Source organism: Nymphalis io, chromosome 2 (assembly GCF_905147045.1).
Source record: "Nymphalis io chromosome 2, ilAglIoxx1.1, whole genome shotgun sequence".
Lineage (NCBI taxonomy): Eukaryota > Metazoa > Arthropoda > Insecta > Lepidoptera > Nymphalidae > Nymphalis > Nymphalis io.
The window spans coordinates 9725740-9747265 of NC_065889.1; the positions used below are offsets into that span (position 1 = coordinate 9725740).

Below are 21526 nucleotides of genomic sequence, written 5' to 3' on the forward strand. Positions count from 1 at the left end.
CTCATGGATGACACGATCCATTCGACACCAAATGAGGATGGCCACCATTTCCACGACGCGACGAACAAAATTGCAATTTAACTGTTGGTTCTGCAAATTGAATTTTAAGCGTGAGACGAAAACGGGTTGATGTTGTAATTCCAATAACGTGCACCAAATAACTAAGAAAACATGTATTATTCTGATCGATTTGCACAAGTTGTCATTAATTGAAATATTATTACTAATATTATTAATGAGAAAGTGAGTTTATTTGTTTATTTAATTGTTTGTTTGTTTGTTACGCTTTCATGTCTTAACTACTCAATCAGTCATCATTAAATTTTGCATTCACGTTCACGTTCTCAGAACACAGGTACAGGTAAATAGGAAGACATACGTTACTAGCACTACCCAAAAATACCTCCAAAAGTAAATGTCCCACTCTTGGGCTAAAGTATCCGCTCCTTTTATTTTGAGGAGATAGCTTACTTTATCACGCGGCTCCAATGCAGGTTAGGGTACGCATGTGGCAGAATTTCCGTGAAATTAGAAACAAGCAGGTTTCTTCATGATGTATTTCTTCGCCTCCGACCATGAGATGAATTATAATCACGAATACAACACATCAACAAACACAACAATTTCATCGGTTCTTGCCCGGGTTCGAACTCAGTCTCTGGGCTATTTCGGCTCATGTATACATGGAATTACTACATCATATTTATTCTGAATAATTAATTTAAAATCAGATCTTATTTTGAATAAATTGTTTTTTTTTGTTCCAAATCTTGTTCCCATTATTTGTACACATTAACAAAAAAAAAACATAAGAAAAAGAGACAAAATTTAAGTTGTGGTGTGAGACTGAATAGGCTTATACGAAATATTAAGAAGAGAGCTTGCGTAGTTACTTTTTTTAGACAAGACATATTTAAACGAAATATAAAGAAACGGATTCCACAATCGCCTAATTACGATATGCTTTCCTAAAACACTTTAAATGTAATTACAAACCTCTATCCTGCGACGGCTCTATAAAATTCGATTGAATTAAATTATTGTCAAGGTATTCTACAAAGCAGCCCGGAGTTATGAAGTTGACCTGCCGCTTTAATCTCGTGGTGTTAGACTTCCGCCCGAATAGAGAATGCACCTGTGTTCGGGCACATACTTGTCCACCTATATGTCTCCTACCTACGCAAATTGTTTAGTTCTTATGATCGGCAACTATAGCCGAAATCAGGCTGGGTTTCTATTAATGAGTTAGTTTGTATATATTTCTATCTATACAAAACTTGACAGTAGTTAGTACGATTGAACCAAGAGACGATATATCTGTTAACAGGATTGTTTTATGCATTCACGTGAGGGATATTAAGGACCAGACGAAATTCCACTAGGATTTCGTTTGGACCAGTTTCAATTTACATATTACACGGCCTGTGAGTACAAGTTTAATTTTTAACACGGCGCAGAGGCGCGATGTCCGTCGCTAATGGGCAGCGCCATGTTCGAAACAATCCTATATGGAACTCGCGCGGTGAGTGTCCATATATGGCTGATCCTATTCTCATTCGATGGGGACAACAAAGCTTTGAGAATCATGATAGGAGTAACTGCGCTTTTAGCCGTTTCATTTCCAATCGGTTTTCGCGCTTTACTGAACGACTTACATTATTATGAATAATCTGAAATATCAGTAACAAAAACATATTTTGTAATTAACATAATTGCATTATTAAAAACATTTTTTCGTTATAATTGAAAGATCTTACATTTTATAATTTTCTGGGAAATATAATCCTTGTAGCAGATAAAATTATTTTTGTACGCTTATTTAAATATAGCGAAGATTACATCGCATTTTAATTCGAAATCATATTTGTTAATTTGAATGATAATGAAGCAATCGCTGTTTATTGCTCAAGTGTAATTATAATTTAAAAAAAATACCAGAACTGTTATTTATTTTCGTATTATTGTTTTTTAATAGCAGTGTACGATATAACACGTAAGAACAATTAAACATTGAATACAGATATTAAATGTACCTACGATATTCAATTTCAATCATACTAAGCAAGGCATTGAATTACAATTTGTCATTAATCTAATGCTATATATAACATTTATGCTAATTAATTTGAAAAACAACAATCACACAACGAATAATAAATTGATTATTTAGGAATTAAAATGTAATACTAGTCTAGAGTTTACGTTATAAATACCTAGTTACAAAATGCAAAACATTAACATTATTATTATTTTTTTAAAGAAATTTCCGGTCAAAGACCGCAACCACAGATGTACAGTGTACACGTCTTTACAGTAAAGCCATTCTAAGCTGCTTAAAGGGTTGCGAGCGGCTTTTTTACCGCTGCCTGGTTGTGAACGCAAAAACAAATGAAAACCACTTGCATGGCTGCCACCCTCTTTAATTAGTGAAGTTGACGAGCCACAACTGTGACTCTGTTAAATAAGCCATACGATTTATTATTCTGATATTTATTTTTTAAATTGTATTAAAAATAAATTTTAATTATTTTAAAAGAAAATCTGTTACAATTTTAGTTTACACTATATTATTATTCTTTTATTGTTGCTTTAATTATATTTTAACACAGTAAGCAACTCATGGTCATATTAAAAAAAACATATAAAATATATTCTAGGTATGTGTGTCAGTACTAGGTTTTTTTTTATTTTGGAACCCAGATTAAGTTTAAAAATTATTGTTAGATATACTTAATTAATATATTTATTTTTAATAATCGAAATTATAAGTTATTTTATTTGAAAATTAAATAAAATTATTTTGTTTTCTTAACTATCTTACCAATGTTATATCCAATATCAAAAATCCTCTAATGACAAACTTGTATAATAAACAATTGTTTGTTTGTTTAATTCAATGTTATGAATTAAAAAGAGTTTATTGTCAGTAAGGCAATGTTATACCAAATAAAATTGTGCATATTACATTATACATAACTTTTTTTATAAGCTTGTTTTAAGAGCAAGATGGCTAGGATAAGATATTTACTGATTGCGGTTTTTTTTTCAAATTAATTTTGTTTGAGTATCGGTAACTTACTTTACAAATGATAAGGAAAACATTTTGTTGCATTTAATTAATATTTACTTAAATTTGAATAAGTAATATTATTTATAAATGTTGTAGCATTTAAATTTTTACTACTTTTATATTGGAAGTTATTTATAAAACCATTTTAGTGTTTTTATACAATTGACTTACAAGCATATATTTTTTAATTACGATGTGGGTATAACAAATATAAAATTTAAAAAAAATTATGCATTATTGCACTTGATTTGTTATTAATTCACTTTTTTACAAAAAATTGTCTACATTCAATGAAATCCCATAAAAATACTTTATTTATTTGATAATAATTATTCACTTCACTAGTGAAAGTTTTTTTTAATCTTTGAATATAACAAATTGTCTATATAATATTATAGGTGATGAAATATGAGTTGTTACCTGGTCTGGACAGAAATATCCAAATGCCACCATTCCAAACAGTGAAAGTAGTAAACAGAACAATATCACTTTCCGTAACTTCGATCTTGGCTCCATTTTCTTTATTTCATATGCACCGCTAGGCAGTAGTAGGGCAAAATCACTATCTACTTGCACTGAAACACTTTTTTGCATCTCGGCCGAATGCATGTCTCATTTTTAAAAAAATACTTAAATCGATCACTCACTACTTCGGTCTTTCGGACATTATAGTGTCTGTAATAAATTGGTACTTCGCATCGAACTCATTTTATTATTATCGTCTTTTTATTATCTGATAGTGATACGAGTTCGATAACATTGTTTTGCTGATATCACACGGGCGTTGTGTCAGCGGCGATGCCAATACTAAAATGCGAGACTGAGCCATCAGACGGTGGCTCAACGAGTATGGGTCTCGAAGTGACAGAACACCAAGCGAATATAAACATACTGCAGTTTTTTTCATTTAAAAACACAATACACTCCATTTATATGTTTCATTCAAATACCAATCTTCACTTGACACTTAAAACTAAACACATTGTTAATTAATACTTATATTTAAATTAAGGTTTAAAACTACATTGTAAATAAATAAGAGTTCTTAATATTGCGTACACTGTGAAGTAAGCGTTTTTAGGTTGTCATGTTGTAACTTTTGACAAGTGTCAATGTCATAATAGTTAAGTTAGGACTATGACAAACCGAAAAATATTGCCATCAGTGATTACATTCTCTTTGATTTCACATTACAAAGTACCTTACAAGTGCTTAAATTGTAGTTTAACATTAGGTTTTATCTTACACATTAGTTATCACTTTCACTCCCAAGCTCATATACTAAAACTAAGCCGTACGCCGCAAAAAAAATTACGGTTATACATTTTCAAATCCATCAACGCGATAATTGTATAACACTGTCGCCACACAAAAATACTTTATAATTTTGTGAAGATAGAGTGAGCCATTGTAAAGTGAATAATATCTTAAATACATAATAAACTCATGATTGGTCTAAGGCGGGGCACATACTAGATTCCACGAATAAGTTATTCCATCTCCGTTGAATATTTTTCTCAAAACTATTAGCCTCAATAGCTCAACGTTATTTCGGCAGCATCGCGATGTTAGTCGCAAGCTCATAGGCGATACACCGAATATAATTTATTCAAAAATTGACTTATATATCAGAATCAACAGTAATATTCTGGCAGAACTTTTTTGAAGTTATTTTTTTTTAAATAACGTGCAATGGTTAAGTAACTTTTAATACAACTTTTATTTGGTGCAAGCCAGTCGTAGTTGAAACCCAATCATAACATACTCTACCACTAAACAGCAATACTTAGTATGGTCGTGTTCCGATGTTTAGGCTGAGTGAGCCAGTGTAACTACAAACAAGGGACATTTCAAGGCTGGTGAGGACTGGCACATTACCAATGTAAGGAAATGTTAATATTTCTAACAGTAGCCAGTCTGCCTACCTATAGAAATATTGTATGGTATTTGTTTACCATTATTAGGTAATGTGGCCAAATATTTGTAGCACCGTTAGTTATATTTTCCAGTACCTGTGTTGATACGAAGGTGACCATTTTTTACCTAAAAATTCAGAATCTTGTCTTTCTGAAATAATTAAAAAGACAAAATTGTTTTATTATTCAACCACAATAGATGTGATTGAATTATTTACAATGTTCATTTTTACTGTTGTTAAGCCCTTTGCTTCAACAGTATAGTACATACTAATAAACTAAAATAGAATTTGCCTACAGTATAATTTTTTTTTTCAAACATTCACTCTTAATAAACTGAATATAATTGTTTTCATATGTGATTCAAAATATTTTTTTTTTTCAGAATATAATTAAATAACTGACAAAGTACTTTGGTAGGAAAGTGACTGAAATGGGATAAAAATAATGCTTAACAACGTCTATGACAGTTTAATCCAGTATCAATCGAACTTTATACAAGTTCACATAATTGTTATAAGAAACAAACATTGCGAATTTACTAGAAAATTAACATGCAATGATATTTTGCATATGATTATTTTGTTGCAGTTATACACTATTATAAAAATAAAAATTATACATCATATTTCTTGTAACATTGTATGAAACAAAAAAAAAATGGTACAACTAAGAATTGATTGAAAGGTATTATAAAGTGAATAGTTTGATTCTAATCACAGTTGATTTGAAATAAAAAGGCACATGTAAAATTAAGGTGGGGTAATTAAATCTTGAAGCATTCTGCTTCCACCACCAAACCGACACTACATTAACAACAAAAGGATACAGTAAATCATAAACTTCCATTGTCAATTTTCTCTCGTCACACTGTTGTTGCACTTAATAGTAGAAAATATTCAATTTCTTCTTTATTAAAATACATATTATTTACAAATGTTTAAAATAAACCATCAATCCATTTCTACTCTAAATCAAAGTAATAAAAAGTTGTTTACAGTGATTTAGCAAGTACCATAGGTATTGCAGTACAATATTATAAAAATGTATTAATGAAAACAATGCTAAAATAAAGTGACATAACACTTAATGTATGAAATAAAAAATGTTACGAGAGAATTCCTGTATGATTATAAAACTGTATATAAAATGTCCATTGTACATCCCATGTGATTACATTATGTTTTCTTGTATCATAAAAGTTATACAAGTTTTTCACCAATTAGTACATACTATTAGCTGGTATTATCTTCACACTGATCTCCGGGGGAATAATTAGAACACTACACTATCAGTGCACAATGTTGCTATTTCATTATACCCCCAAAACTTCACCAGTCTTTAATCAAAAGGATCAACCCCTCTCACCACAGATTTTTCTATTTATAAAATTACTATATTTCATTAATTTAGTCCACAAATTTGAAATAAAGTCCACAATTCCACACAACATCATGTGATATGAAACCAACACATGACAATTTATGATAATTAATTAATGTTCTGTTCACTAGTCATTATTTAATTAAATGTTCTTCCAGTATAAAACATTATTTAGCACATTTTAATTTGTTGAGTGTTTTTTTCTCTTAGCAAAGCACTGTTCAAAACAATTAATAATCTATTTTATGTAACAATAGTTCAAGTTTTAATGCAACTTCAGTGAGTCACATCGAATGTAGGTTCCTCATTGCTATTATCTGCATGTCCATTAGGCATACAACTCTTGTAATGCGGTACCAATTATTTACTTGAGTACTAGGTGTCCATGGAGAGAAGCCAGTCCTCAAATAGTTCTCACACATTATACACGATTAGTTCCGAGCTCTTCCACGTCCACGGGAACCATCGCGGTCCTGTAACAGTTCCATAGTATAAGCAAGTTGTAAAACAAGATTACATTACATTTAAAAATTAAAAGAAGACGAACCTTATGATGTGATCTATTATAACCTGAATCCCGGTCGCGGTAACCATGGTCCCGATTGTCTCGTCCGTCACGATCTTCCCTGTGATCGCGCAGGTCGCGAGCATCCCGCAGGTCACGTGGCTCACGGACGTCCCGGTGGTCCCTGGGCTCCCGTCCATCGCGATGTTCACGGCCGTCTCGTCCATCTCGATGGTCTCTATATTCTCGGTAATTTCGATATCCACGACCACCCTCGTGATCTTCGCGATTATTGTCCTGTATAGGGTGGTGAGGTACTTTGCGCGAGTCTTCCTCTTCTTGACGGCGCTCATAGTGAATAAAATCATCGAATATAGAAGTGGAATGGCAGTAACTATGCATAATTCGTAATACCTGAAGGCCCTTGGCGTGCGGGACTTCTTGTGTATCGCGAGAGTTTGTCACTGGTTTATTCTCATTGTTCTCTAATTTGATATGACGGAGTTGAACATTGGGAACGTCCTTAACATATATCCACCTAACACGAAATTGTCCCTTCCACTTGTCTTGCGACCACACGTTTGAGTTGGAATTATAATCAACGGCACTAATCATTCGCGCCATTCCACAGAAATGGCCGCTGCCATTTACAGAAAAGAACAGAAACACTGCCCCTCCCTCTCGCTCGCGATCGCGAAATGCAGCATCAAGACGTTTATTACCGTGTTCTGTACTACACCAGATTTCATATTTGATACTTCGATGTATATCATCTTCAGAGTAAGACTTAATGACAAAGAAACGGGTAAGAGGCGCACTTAGATCAAATTCCTTAGGATTGTATTCATTTTTAACCCGTAATTCTTCTAACACGGGGTGTGCCGTTGCCGGCGCCGGAGCACTGACAACCGTTTGAGCGGGTATAGGAGGCACCGGATGAGAAGGGCGAGGCTGATGCGGCGGTGGAGCACGAGGCGCATGAGTCCACGCTTGGGGCGGCTGATGCTGTGGCGGCGGCCCACGCTGCATAGGCGCAGCGGCGGGCGATGGTGAAGGCTGCGGCATCGGTAGTGGAGCTGGCACGGGCGGCGGTTGTAGCGGTGGAGGCGGTGCAGTCACTACAGGAGCACTCTTACCAGCATCCCACGTACTAATATCCATGTTATGTTTCCCTGGCACTATTGGTGGAGGTGGCATTCCAGGCCCCTTCTTCTTCAATCCGCCACTCTGTGAGGACGGAGCTGGTTTCGCCGGTTGACTCGCTATTGAAGCCCATGTCATCTTTTTGGGTTGCGATCCACTTGAAACATCTTTAAGTTCAGGAGTACGGTCTTTATCGTTCTTGTTGTGCTCGCCGAGCGAGAGTGCCTGTACGCCGGTTTCAACGGCCTTAATTCCATCTGGGACGTACAATCCATCATTTCTATAATAGTCATCATACTGCTTAGCGCGACCTAATTGACCCCAAGTGGAGTAATCACCATTTCCAGGAAAATAATTAAATGTTGAAGCTGGTCCAAATGCAGCTGTCGAAAACGGCGTTGTTGATGGTCCAAAGACACCTGAAATTATAGTTCGTAAATGATATACTTATTCAATAAATAATCATGCTATTAACTAAGTTTGTGTACGACTTTCGGTAAATCATCATAACTATAGTTTGACTGGAATAAATACTAGCTACCATCCATGCCATAAGAATCATGAGGATTGTATCCTCCAAGGAAAGTCATTGGATCTGTTCCATTGGTAGACCATGTTCCATCTCCGACTCCAAAGGCCTGATAAGGAAGTGCTGTTGTACCATAATAACCTGAAAAAAAATAGGAAATGTTTATAAATTGAATTAATATTAAAAATATATAAATGTAAAAAAAATCATCTTAACTGCATAAGAATATAAAATAATGTAGTGATATATTAGTAATATCATTAACAGGTGACAAGTGGCTGTTTTCATAATATACATTTTTCTGTAAATAATAAATATGTAGCCAAAATACTAAAAATAAAAATGTAATTAAAATTGTTAAGTAGGTGCAGTTGTAGTAAATAGTGTTATTATTACCAACTCATACTCTTTTCTGATGGGTTCAGATTTTTTACAATACAAACATTTTATTATTACAGCTCTGAAAATGCAACAAGTGAGTTCGCGGGCTACAATAGTTTAATCAGCATTCATTCTCTCTATTTAGTGTATACACTATTATGACTTTATAGCTTTTAATTATTTTACCCATATTCATTTTTCTTTTAACCATTTGAAAGTAATGCACAAGCACACCATTTTTTTGTTACAATTGATTTATAGAATTTATAGAAAACTAGTTTAATTTTCTTATCTTAAAATAGTATTAAATCTCAAATTAACCATTAATTAGTAATGACAATTTCTTTTACATCCTTTGCACTGTTACTTATATATACGAGTTCAAAGTGGCAGCTATAAAATATTCATATTGTACAATCACTTAAAGATAAAACAATGCCATTATCTATTACTAAAAAATTTATAATGAGTAGGTATTTTCAATTTTTATCTTAGAAAAGCAAAGCATCTGATGGCAAGTGATCACACCTATAAGCACTTGCACTAATACAGTATATACTACTATGTACTAAAAGTGAAACTGCTCCACTAACCACGGGCTTATGGTCCCATGTGCTGTTATTACAATGGCTAAGTGACCATTCAGGCAAGCACACAGCAATACAAAGTATTGTTGCTTGGTGGTATGAAATATATTATATTAATACAAAATAATGAAGCCATGTGCATTAATAAATAATATTGAAAGCTTTAGTATATAATATAAGCATTGATAGCACTATACTAAAGTCTAAATTGTTACTAAAAACTTTTGAATAAAATGTATGTACCTACCTGCCGCGCTGTAGGGGTCGGCTGCTGACGAGATGGGTGGTGCATAAGATGGTTGCTGCTGATGACGCCATGACACCTCCGCCAACTCGTCGCCACCACTCTCTAACTGTTGCTCCTTAGATACATTTGTTACTGAAATGTAATACATATGTAAAAGTGAAACAATTTGGATACATAACTTTCATAATTAAGTAACACAGTTATATTTAATGAAATATGTTTTGAGTGTGTGTAGAAACAATTTTTTTTTTGTGTAACAAAAATTAATTTTATTATAAAATTATTTTAGGTAACATTCAACATAATAAGCTTAGTAAATAATAGATTAAATTATTTTTAAGAAAACTAAAAATTAGTCTAATAAAATTCTGACTTAATAAAAAAATCCAATATATTTTGTGTACAATAAAAAAAACTCAATAACAATAATTTTTATTTTTAAATTCATTTACATCTATTATTCAGTTAGAAACTCAGTGACTTAAACACTTTTGAAAAAGAAGTTAAACACAGTAACATTCCAATTATAGCAGCAGTCATTACTGAGAAACTACAAGTAACTATTTGAACTGATTAATTTCAATTAATTAATATTTTTAATAAAGGTCAATAACTTTTTCATTGTCACTTACATTATATTACAAACAACAATAAAACAATATACTTACAGTATGATAACAAATGTAGTAGCCCAAAGCAAATAACAACCTATACTAAAATTATAAAAACGAAAACATATCCTTATAATACTTTTAAAATACTAAGTACAATAGATGCAAATAAGGGAATTGTCTATTTAAAAGATAAGATATAATGAGGTTCTACATAAGAGACAATAAAAAACGCTTGAAATTAAATTATAATATTATGTATTAATTAAAAATGTTTTTTTTAATCATATCCATTATTTATATAGATAGTCCTATATTATAATTTTTATTTTGTAACATATTTAAATTTTATATAGTGAACTGTATTGACACACTACATAGGCTATAAAAAATAGTTTTTGCTGGTATGATAGTATTATAAAAAAAAACCAAATAAGAAATAATATAACATTCGAACTCATTTAAATATATACAATCATAATAGAAAAATATTTTGTGATGATTTATACATAAAAAAATTTGAAAACTATTGATTAAATGAGAATAGTAAATTATTTTATGAGGAATAAAAACAAATATTCAATAACATTATGTAATCAAATACAAAGTAAATAACAATATGCACATATTGACAATGAAAACCCTATGATTTATAGTAATCACTATTATGTATTTTAAGATTAGATTAATAGTTAAAATTGTTTTGGTGATTAATAATTAATTTAATTATATCTAAATATTTCGGTTTCTAATGATTCACTTGTAACTTTCTCTGTAATGAGTGTTATTAAAAAAATCGTAGTAAATTGTTGTGTTGAGAAATGATTAATATTTGTAACGCAATAGTATAGAAAGTGAAATTTATATGACGCTAACGAAGGCATCATGTTCGCATATTATACCGGACGCGAGTCGACCGGTACGAGGTTCTTCCTAGTAAGAAAACACCTGCAACGTCATAATGGCACATCTTTACCTTGGTTCCCTTGCCCTTTCATCCGCTACATGTCCAATAAACATGAAACAAGAAACAAAAGGTGTAAGTATTTGCAAAGATAACGCTATAATCATACGTAAATAAAGCATAAATAGGCGATAATGCGAAATACCTGATCTGACACGCCTGCTGACATTGGCCGCGATTTAAACGTATTGAACACTTTTTAAAGTCTTTACTCACGACAATAATAGTATTAATCACATGAGTTAAACTACACAATGTCCGATGTACCCTAAAATCACTTAAAAATAATAAAAAGTCAGTATTGTACAAAGAAATAATGAATGTCCGAAAAGGAATAGGAACGAATATGGACGTAGCAATGGCGACCAATCAGGTGTTGCCAGTTTTATAGATCTAAAACAATAATAACCTTTATTTCCCATGTGGCAAAGTTAAAAGCTCATAAATATTAATACTTTTTTCAGCTACAATTGGTGTTTCACGTTTATTAGAATTATTAAGCGTTTTGAAAATATAACTAAAATGCAAAATATTTTCAAATCTAATTTATGAGCAATTCATGATTTCAAAGTCCACTTAATTTAAAACACAGTTTAATTTGCTGTAATATCAGAATTTTGTAAGCAATAATTACAAACATAAAAAACAACAATATTTTATTTGCTATGTAATTGTTCCAAGATCATAACCTTCCTAATGCAAGAATTGAAGAAATAAGTTAATTATTAGTAAAATAATAGATATATATTGCCTTTATATTACATTTATTATTATGATTCTTAAAACAATAACATTTTTCACAAAGTTTTATTACTTTTTACTAAAAAAAGAAGATATTGTTTTTGTTCCAGTAGCAGCCTTTTGCCTTGCTTTTTCCTTTGCTGATAATGTTTTTGGTTTTTTTATTTCTGTTACTGAATTATTTAAGATCATTTTTATGTCTTTAGAATCTTCATTGGTTTCATGCTTAATTCTTTTGTTTGTTTCAATATCATCTGCTTCTGATTTTCTTTTATTACCAATATATTCTATTAATTCTGTTTTAAAATCAAAACACTTTTCCAGTTTTTCTATTAAATAATCTTCAAGATACCCTGATATGATTCCATTGGCATATTTAAGATAAAACTCTGAAAAATATATGGATTTTTAACACATTTCCTAATTTAAATATAACTAGACTAAAATTATGAAATTAAATATAGTTTTAAATATTTATCATTTTATGTGCCTTCTCTTTCTTTTACCTTCATCAACATGCTCATTGTTAGCACTGCTTGACACAAATGTTGCAGATACAGCACCTGACGTAACATGCACATTTTTTTCATTTAATTTTTGAGCTAGTTTACGTACTTTGCTTTCAAGCCAGTTTAAGGTTTTTTCTTCATTATATTTGTAGGCCTTGATGTCAGCTGGACCCTTGAATTATAAATTTAAAAATTTCTTGAAAGGTAAAATAATAAATTTAAGTTACTTGTTTTAAGTATTTTATAAAACATTGTTGGAACATTTTATGTTATATAGTTACTCACTTTTAAATCAGCGATTATATCTACATTAACAATGAAATCAATGATTTTATCAAAACCTTTTTCTGCTAATAAGTCTTCTAATGGTATTGCTCTGTTGCTACATTGTTCCCTTAATCTTGGTAAAACTGTAAGAAAATAAAACAACTTTTATGCATAATACTCATAATGATCACTATATAATGTGATTTACATGATTTTGTAAAAATAATAATGTAGCTACATCTTGTATTTACTATGAAACAATTGAGTTATAAATAAACAACACTGACCTAAAAATAATGGATTCATTGGTGTCATCATTAAGAAACCCCCATCAGATTTAACAGTATCTTCTATGAACCACGATCTATATGGTTCACTGAATGTTATGATTTCATACATCTTGTGGTTAACTTCATCTAAACAATACTTTGTTGGATCTCCATGTGCCGGATGAGGTAGTGTTATTATACTAAAATTACTATTATTGAGTAACGATTCTGGAAAAATACACAAATAGTTATTAACTATAGTCTAACACATTCATTGTATTTTATCTGCTGGATAACTTCACTTGTTCACCCTTTGCAAGAAGAATCCAAGAGTTTTCTATACGGTTTTTTAAAACTTCTGAGTCTTTTGTTTCAGTAGATGATGCTTTCTTTTGTGACCTAGTTGTCATTATTAAAATATTCGTTATTGTCAACAAAACAACGAAATGTTTAAGGATTACTTATTTTCCCGCCACTCTTCGACTCGTTTCTTCAAGTTCAGGAGTCAGTTCAATGTCAAAAGTCAATGTAAAATATGAATGAAATAAAAAAAATATCAATGGCATCAGCTGAGTGTATGTTTGCCATGATAAAAAAAATCAATACATGATTAAAAGTTTTCTTCCTAACCGAATGCTCTGGTTTTGGACAAAACTTCACAAATTGCGATTATAGGTTATATAAAAAAATCTAACGGTCAATGGTTGTTATAACATTTATATGTAAAGTACCTATACAAATGATTTTAAACGAAAGTTATGTTGACTTTGACATTAATATAACTATGGAAAGAGACAGCTGACAAATGACAATTTAATTTTACCGCCTTCGTCATTTAACAAGCTTAAAGTTTGTTTTGTGTTATATTTTCATTAAATTTACAGACTTTTAAAATAATTTAACGATGCAAGCTTTTCTAAAAACTGGCAAAATTTCAAGTGCAGATAAACCGTCTTCATCGGGAGTCAAATCAGTGAAAAAAAAACCTCCTGCACCATGGGTTGAAAAATAGTATGTTTGTGTTAATGATTGTTGAATTTTGTTTATTTTATAATTATAATAACCCATTTTAAATTTTTTAGCCGGCCAAAAACAATAGACGATATTGTTGACCAAGGAGAGGTAGTACAAGTTCTTCGTGAGTGTTTGGCGGGTGGAGATCTGCCCCACTTGTTGTTTTATGGTCCGCCCGGAACAGGCAAAACGAGTGCAATTCTCGCAGCTGCGCGTCAGCTGTTCGGGGATATTACTCGTGATCGCGTCCTTGAACTTAACGCGTCAGATGAACGCGGTATACAAGTGATACGAGATAAAGTAAAATCATTTTCTCAACTTACAGTCAGCAGTACAAGGCCTGAGTAAGTATCTTTTTAAAATCTCTTGACAATATATTTTACCAAAAGTTTTTAATTTATTAAAAATATATGTATTTTACTTAGTGGCAGACCATGCCCTCCATACAAACTCGTGATATTAGATGAAGCAGACTCTATGACAACAGCAGCTCAGGCAGCATTGCGTCGAACTATGGAAAGAGAAACACGCACAACTCGTTTTTGTCTCATTTGCAACTATGTCTCTAGAATCATACCACCAATTACAAGTCGATGTTCTAAATTTCGATTTAAACCACTTTCAAGAGAAAATGTTATAAAAAGGTATTTTCTTCATTACTCTATAATTTTTAATGCATTATAAAAATTAATTACCCTTGTAATTATTTTAATAGTAAACAATAAGTTTACAAATGGATTGTCATTTAAACTTAAGTTTTTTATAAATGATTTAGACTGCGAGATGTATGTGAAGCAGAAGGCGTAGATGTAGGCAATGGTGAGATCTTACACGAAGCCGTAGACACATGTGAGGGTGACCTGCGTCGTGCCCTCACAGCTTTACAGTGCTGCCAGCGCTTAATTGGAAAAATTACTTCTGATGGATTAATTGAGGTAATTTTATCTTTTTACAATTTTTTATAGTATGTGATCTCTTATAAATCATTGTGTTTTTAATTACATATTAATTCCTTGTAAATTGAAATAAGCTTAAAATTATAATAATATTGTCACAATCAAAGCATTAGTAAAGGTTAATAAACAACATTGACATTGAATTTAGTTAACATCATTGATTGAGATCTTGAATAATAATATAATATCCTGGGACATTATTCACACAAGGCCATCTGATCCCTAACTAAGCGGAGCTCGTACTATGGAAACCAGACAACTAATATACTACATATACTACCTTTTTTTTTTTAAATAAGTACTATAATAGATAATTACACCCAGACTCAGGACAAACAGACTTGTTTATACTCACAAATATCTGTCCTGTGTGGGAATCCATGACCTGCTGCGTGAAAGGCAAGTATCTATCAACCACACCAACTGGCTCGTCAAATAGTATATGGTATTCATTATGAATTTGTGGGGAAGTTTGGCAGTTGTTATCAAAACTTTGGAAGTAAAGTTAAATGTAATAGGCTACGTGCACATATTGCTTGTGATATTAAAACTAAAATACTATAAAAAAGTATTTGTCTTGCAGGTAACAGGTCTTGTACCTAAGAAACTGACGGATGAGTACCTTGGCATCAAAAATTACAGCGAATTAGAGGTGTTCGTTGAAAAGTAAGTGCAAGTAATAAATATATTATGTTCAAAGAGTGCCTTGATAAGAGTGTCGCCATAGTTGCGAAGCCCCAGTCTTTTTTAGGTTTTAGGTCACATATCATACGCATTTGGCGACTGTTTCTGGCCACGTATAATGGGCGCTCTCTGCGGCTGGACGAACATCTGACAGAATTGAAGTTAGAGTTAAGTCGTATTAACTGGGATAGTAGGTCTATCAAAAATCCGAAGACAGGGTGAGGACACGATGACACTAGATGGCGGTCACTTATTCTACTTCCGAGAAGGACACCAACCATCGCAAGGTGGCGTAAGCTTTTTGATCCACAAGTCACTCAGAACCAATGTCGTGGAGGTTGGCAGTGTGTCGGCGAGGGTGGCATACCTTGTCTTAAAGATAACCGAGAGGTATGCCTTGAAGGTTATACAAGTCCAATGCCCCAACGTCTACATACACTGACGAAGAGATCGAAGCCATGTACGAAGACATAGTGAAAGCTATGTCTCGTACCAGTACCTTCTACACAATTGTTATGGGGGACTGCAATGCCAAAGTGAGTACAAGAAGATGGTGAATCGAGGGTAGGAAAATTCGGCTATGGGCGCAGAAATCATCGGGGGCAAATGCTGGTAAACTTCCTCGAGGCTCAGGGACTATTTCTGATGAATTCATTTTTCCAGAAAAAGCCTCAAAGGAAGTGGACCTGACGAAGCCCCAATAACATAGCGATGAATGAGATCGACTTCATTTTATCCAATAAGCGCCAAATATTCAGGGATTACTCCATGATCAACAGGGTAAACACTGGAAGTGACTTCCGCCTGGTAAGAGGCACCCTGAATATTAACACTAAAATCGAACGATCGCGGTTGAAGTCGACTCTTAGGCCAACTCTGCCCCAGGTCGAAGCTGGTTGCGAAAGCTTCCAGCTGGAACTACAGAACCCAATTGCCATGTTGGAAACCAGGCAGGGCATCGACGATGCCACCAATAGTCTGGTGCGTGTCATCCGTGAGGTAGGCCAAAATTACTTTCGACAAAAGAGCAATGGACATAAGTCGAAGCTCTCAGGCAAGACTCTGGACGAGATGACGAGGAGACGAGAACAGCAGAACATGACGCCATCTGAGTGTCACTTAACAGGAAGGTTAAAAAACTAATAAGGCGTGACACAAGACGAGCGAATACCCGGAATATTAAAGATGCTATAGCAGTCAATAGGGGCTCAAAGGTTCTTGCAAAATCACATACCTCCTGTTGTCACCTAACAAAACTTAGAACCATACGAGGCACAACCGTCACCTCTAAACAGAGATTCTAGCTGAAGTCGAAAAGTACTATGGCGATTTATACTCATCACGAGTACCTCCACCTGAGTCCCACAGTACGGATGACCCACGAGCCAGACTGACACGCCACCTATCAGACGATCTTCCCGACATAGATTTGGGCGAGATTAGGATTGCTCTCGGACAACTTGGAAACAACAAGGCTCCAGGAGATGACGGAATTACCTCAGAGCTTCTCAAAGCAGGAGGCACACCAGTTCTGAGAGAGCTGGCTAACATCTTTAATTCCGTCCTCCAGAATGGTATAACACCGAAGACATGGAGCAGAAGTGTGGTGGTACTGTTTTTCAAGAAGGATAATAAAGCTCTTCTGAACAACTGCCGCCCCATTCCACTTTTAAGCCATGTTTACAAATTGTACCGTAGACCACATACACACACTTAGTAATACAGAAGACCGAGAAATATAATATTTTATGTATATGTATATATATATATATATATATATATATATAATATTATATATATATATATACATAAAATATTCTGCGCCTGGCACGACATGTCTGTCAAATCTTAGTCCCCAAGGGCTATATATGAAAATATCAACAACAGCTGGAGTTTTATTTTAAACAGAGAGACTTTTCTGAGTGTTTAACGGAGTGTTCCGTTAAACACTCAGAAAAGAAACTATTATATCACATCTCATTTGGATGGACGATATTAAATTATATTCAAAAACTGAAAAAGACATGAAAATAATAATAGACATTACAACAGAATTTAGCATAGATATAAATATGGAATTTAGACCAGATAAGTGCAAAACTATATATATAATTAAGGGTAAGTTTAAGCCTGACAACTATGCAGTCAATAACAATGAAATATTAGCAGCTATGGAACCAATTTTTTTTATATAAATACTTGGCCTACAAACAAAGTAGAGGACCACACAATAATTGAACAGGTAATTACAACGGAATACAAAAATGCTGTATGCTAAACACAACTTTATGGAAATAATTTAATAAAAGCCTTAAATACCTACGCTATTCCCATTTTAACGTACTCATTTGGAATAATAAAATGTTCAAAAACAGATTTAGAAAACAAAGAACGATCCAAACGTACTACACTTACAAAACACAATAACCTACATCCTAAATCAGCAATAGAAAGACTGACTATTAAAAGAGAAAACGGTGGGAGAGGCTTAATAGATATTCAAAATTTATGGCAAAAACAAATTAATAAACTTAAAAATATTTTTCGATTTAAAATCTCACTCCAGCCACATACACAAAGCCATAACCGTGACTGATCAGAACCATACTCCACTTAATTTAAGCGAACAGAATAAAATAGAAAATAATAGTAATAAGGACCCGCAAAAAAAAAATAGACAACTGGAAAAAGAAAATGTTTCATGGGCGACATCCTCATGGACTGGAACAACCTCATATTGATGCAATAGCATCAAATAAATGGCTGCAAATTGGTAATTTATTCCCGGAAAATGAAGGATTTATAATAGCAATACAAGATCGAATCATTAACGCAATAAATTACAGGAAATATATAATTAAAGACCCTACTGTGAAAAACGATAAATGCCGCAAATGTCATAGACACCCGGAGACTATACAATATATCACAGGAGCTGGCATAACCCTTACACAGACTGATTACACTCGCAAGCACGACCAAGTAGTTAATATTATTCACCTAAAGTTGGCACTCACACATTCACTAATACAAAACACGAAAACTACTACAAATACACGCCCCAAACTATTCTTGAAAATACATCACACAAAGTCTATTACGACCGCGCCATACTCACCGACAAGACTATTCACTACAATAGACCCGATATAATCTTTCAAGATAAAAAAAAACAAGTCGACTTTCATAATAGACAAAGCAGTTCCAAACACACAATATACAAAAAACAATTACCGAAAAAATAAACAAATTCACAGAACTTAGAGAAGAAATCGCGCGAATCTGGCAACAGCTATTTTGAATACTTGTAGAATCGTGAGAAAATTCATGCAAATAGTAGAAAATGATAGCCTACTACCAAATTGACATACCACATTCTGCATTTACTTGGTTATCGCCCGTAAATGTAGCCAAAACCAGCCATGAGCTGAGAAATATATCCGTCCGTAACAGCCTGTGAATGTCCCACTGCTGGGCTAAAGGCCTCCTCTCCTCTTTTTGAGGAGAAGGTTTGGAGCTTATTCCACCACGCTGCTCCAATGCGGATTGGTAGAATTCACATGTGGCAGAATTTCAGTGAAATTAGACACATGCAGGTTTCCTCACGATGTTTTCCTTCACCGTAAAGCACAAGATGAATTATAATCACAAATTAAGCACATGAAAATTCAGTGGTGCTTGCCCGGGTTTGAACCCACGATCATCGGTTAAGATTCACGCGTTCTTACCACTGGGCCATCTCGGCTTCGAAATATATGATAATAATAAAATATATGATATGATGAAAATAATAATGTCCTTCGGACCGACTTCGGCCACGAAAGCCAATCTAAAGAGAAATTAGCCAACTGCGCAGGACATATTATATAATGCACAAGTGTGTGCTCAAACAGGTGTACTCTCTATTCCCTAACTCTCATAAACCTGATGGGACGGCAATCCGACAAGAGCGGAAAGAGTTCAGGCGCAGGACCAACGGCTTTACGAGCTTTCTGTGTCACGGGAGTGTACACGCTTCTAACTTCCAGACAGAAAAACTCAATTACTTTTTATTACCCCGACCTGGGATTTGCACCGAGAACCTCGGGGTCTGCGGCCTTATATCTAGCCACTAGACCAACGAGGCAGTCAATAACATATAAACATACTATATAATATATGTCTGTTCTAAAACTATAAACTAAAATAATATAGAAGTTTTATATCAATCGGTCGCTCATAGGGGGGTTTTTGCCGGTTCGGGATGGATGCGGACTGCCCAAGATCGGGATGGTTGGCGTTCTATGGGGGAGGCTTTCGTCCAGCAGTGGACGGCAAAAGGCTGAAAAAAAAAAAAATATCAATCGGGTTCATTTTTGCGCGACACCGTACAAAACTCACCTCTTAATTATTTTAATGTAATTTAATCTATGATCTATTTCGTGCTGCTTTCTAAGTATGAATAAGATTGTTGATTGAGAGATTGTTTATTTAAACAACTTTATTTTTAAGGTAAATCTGTAAGTTTCGTGAAAAATGTATTATTTTGTAAACGTATTAATTCGATATTTAATATTATATATTAATTATAAAATAAAGTATTCAATATTCTACTCTAAGTTTATTATAGTTATTTATTTTAGTTAAATCTAGTTATTATAATTTTCATTTTGTTATAACTAGCCACTAGATGTCGCCGCACATCATCTTCTATACCCCTCAACCGATCACCGTGACGAGTTTTGGTCCTTAATATTCTCGTTTTTATTGTGTAATTTTTCACGGCCATTATATCATATTATGGCCAATAACTTCGAAATATGACAAAAGCTATCCCAGGACCCAACCAAAATTAGTGGATTTGGTTTTTTTTCTTGTATTTACATCTCCCCAGACGTGTTGTCCGTGCCTTTGTGTAACTTACCTTAAATTTCTTTCAATGTTATTTTTATGTGCCTTCATGTCTATTGCCAGGTTACATCATAATCTAAGTATTACAGTATTTTAACCAGGTGTAGTAGGGTGTATGGACATTTTTCACAGGCAGAATGTTTTATATTGCTTTATATAATATAATAAAGACTTTCAGAAATTAATTAACTCTAACTATGAATCACTTTTTGCAGTTTCCTCATGGAAGCATATTCAGCGTCGCAACTTTTGGAACAACTCAGCGCTACCGTGGTGCAGGCTGGTCACCTCACCAACAAACAGAAATGTGTTATAAGTGAAAAAGTAGCGGTGTGCTCGTATCGGCTGATGGATGGCGGCGCTGAAGTCATGCAACTGACTGATTTAGGCTGCACGATAATTATGGCAAATAATGATCCATAATTAATGGACTTTTTGACTTTATTAAAATGTTTACTTTCAAGTGTGAAATTATGTTTATTAAATAAGTCAAATACTTTTTATAATCAGGAATTCATTCAAGTCTTGCCTTTGTTATTTTAATGTAGATCAATTCACCCACCACCACTTGATGGTAAGTGGTCACCAAAGCCCACAGACATAGGTATTGTAAGAAATGTTAACCATCACTTACACCCCAAAGCGCCATCAATCTTGGGAACTAAGAAGTTATTCCCTCGTGCCTGTAATTACACTGGCTCACTCACCCTTCAAACCGGAACACAACAATACCAAGCACTGCTGTTTTGCGGTAGAATATCTGATGAGTGGGTGGTACCTACCCAAACGAGCTTACCACCAGTAACTGTACTGTAGAATGTAAAGCTATTATGTAATAATAAAATCGAAACTAACCGTAG

The 21526-nt window shown here is 33.5% G+C and overlaps 4 protein-coding genes across 7 annotated transcripts in view; 1 reads left to right on the forward strand and 3 right to left on the reverse strand.

Moving 5' to 3' along the window:
• LOC126773745 (heparan-sulfate 6-O-sulfotransferase 2) overlaps window positions 1-4102 on the reverse strand; it is a 104898-nt gene extending 100796 nt beyond the window's left edge. The window contains exon 1 of the mRNA XM_050494858.1: window positions 3491-4102. Within this exon, the coding sequence (XP_050350815.1) occupies window positions 3491-3679 (189 nt within the window). The 5' untranslated portion in view covers window positions 3680-4102. The remainder of the gene's footprint in view (window positions 1-3490) is intronic.
• Window positions 4103-5437: 1335 nt separating this feature from the next.
• On the reverse strand, window positions 5438-11718 carry LOC126773660 (YTH domain-containing family protein 3). 4 transcript variants are annotated; one of them, XM_050494685.1, is made up of 6 exons: window positions 11482-11718; window positions 11349-11373; window positions 9762-9893; window positions 8559-8687; window positions 6917-8436; window positions 5438-6842 (listed from the first exon to the last, which is right to left on the reverse strand). In XM_050494685.1, exons 1-6 carry the CDS (start codon window positions 11503-11505, stop codon window positions 6801-6803), a joined length of 1872 nt encoding a protein of 623 aa, XP_050350642.1. In that variant the 5' UTR covers window positions 11506-11718; the 3' UTR covers window positions 5438-6800. The 4 variants fall into 4 exon arrangements, with proteins under 4 accessions (XP_050350642.1, XP_050350631.1, XP_050350653.1 ...); XM_050494674.1 differs by having other exon boundaries at window positions 8556-8687; XM_050494696.1 differs by lacking the exon at window positions 8559-8687.
• A 365-nt stretch (window positions 11719-12083) lies between these two features.
• LOC126773764 (ribonuclease H2 subunit B) lies at window positions 12084-13638 on the reverse strand. Its single transcript, XM_050494899.1, has 5 exons — window positions 13433-13638; window positions 13141-13350; window positions 12872-12996; window positions 12584-12758; window positions 12084-12466 (listed from the first exon to the last, which is right to left on the reverse strand). The coding sequence occupies exons 1-5, from the start codon at window positions 13530-13532 to the stop codon at window positions 12147-12149; spliced, it is 930 nt and encodes a 309-aa protein (XP_050350856.1). The 5' UTR covers window positions 13533-13638; the 3' UTR covers window positions 12084-12146.
• Window positions 13639-13945: 307 nt separating this feature from the next.
• On the forward strand, window positions 13946-21188 carry LOC126773754 (replication factor C subunit 4). Its single transcript, XM_050494869.1, has 6 exons — window positions 13946-14133; window positions 14205-14480; window positions 14562-14780; window positions 14912-15071; window positions 15676-15758; window positions 20882-21188. The coding sequence occupies exons 1-6, from the start codon at window positions 14027-14029 to the stop codon at window positions 21087-21089; spliced, it is 1053 nt and encodes a 350-aa protein (XP_050350826.1). The 5' UTR covers window positions 13946-14026; the 3' UTR covers window positions 21090-21188.
• The last annotated feature ends 338 nt before the right edge of the window (window positions 21189-21526 follow it).

Coding starts and splice junctions, on each gene's coding strand:
- LOC126773660 (XM_050494674.1), bottom strand. CDS start 11,505: ATGTCAGCAGGCGTGTCAGATCAG. Junction 9,894..11,348: donor GAAAGGGCAAGGGAACCAAG/GTAAAGATGTGC, acceptor ATTACATTTCAG/TAACAAATGTATCTAAGGAG. Junction 6,843..6,916: donor ATAATAGATCACATCATAAG/GTTCGTCTTCTT, acceptor GAACTGTTACAG/GACCGCGATGGTTCCCGTGG.
- LOC126773764 (XM_050494899.1), bottom strand. CDS start 13,532: ATGACAACTAGGTCACAAAAGAAAGCATCATCTACTGAAACAAAAGAC. Junction 13,351..13,432: donor TTGGATTCTTCTTGCAAAGG/GTGAACAAGTGA, acceptor GTATTTTTCCAG/AATCGTTACTCAATAATAGT. Junction 12,759..12,871: donor ATATAATCGCTGATTTAAAA/GTGAGTAACTAT, acceptor TTATAATTCAAG/GGTCCAGCTGACATCAAGGC.
- LOC126773754 (XM_050494869.1), top strand. CDS start 14,027: ATGCAAGCTTTTCTAAAAACTGGCAAAATTTCAAGTGCAGATAAACCG. Junction 14,134..14,204: donor GCACCATGGGTTGAAAAATA/GTATGTTTGTGT, acceptor TAAATTTTTTAG/CCGGCCAAAAACAATAGACG. Junction 15,072..15,675: donor CTTCTGATGGATTAATTGAG/GTAATTTTATCT, acceptor TTTGTCTTGCAG/GTAACAGGTCTTGTACCTAA.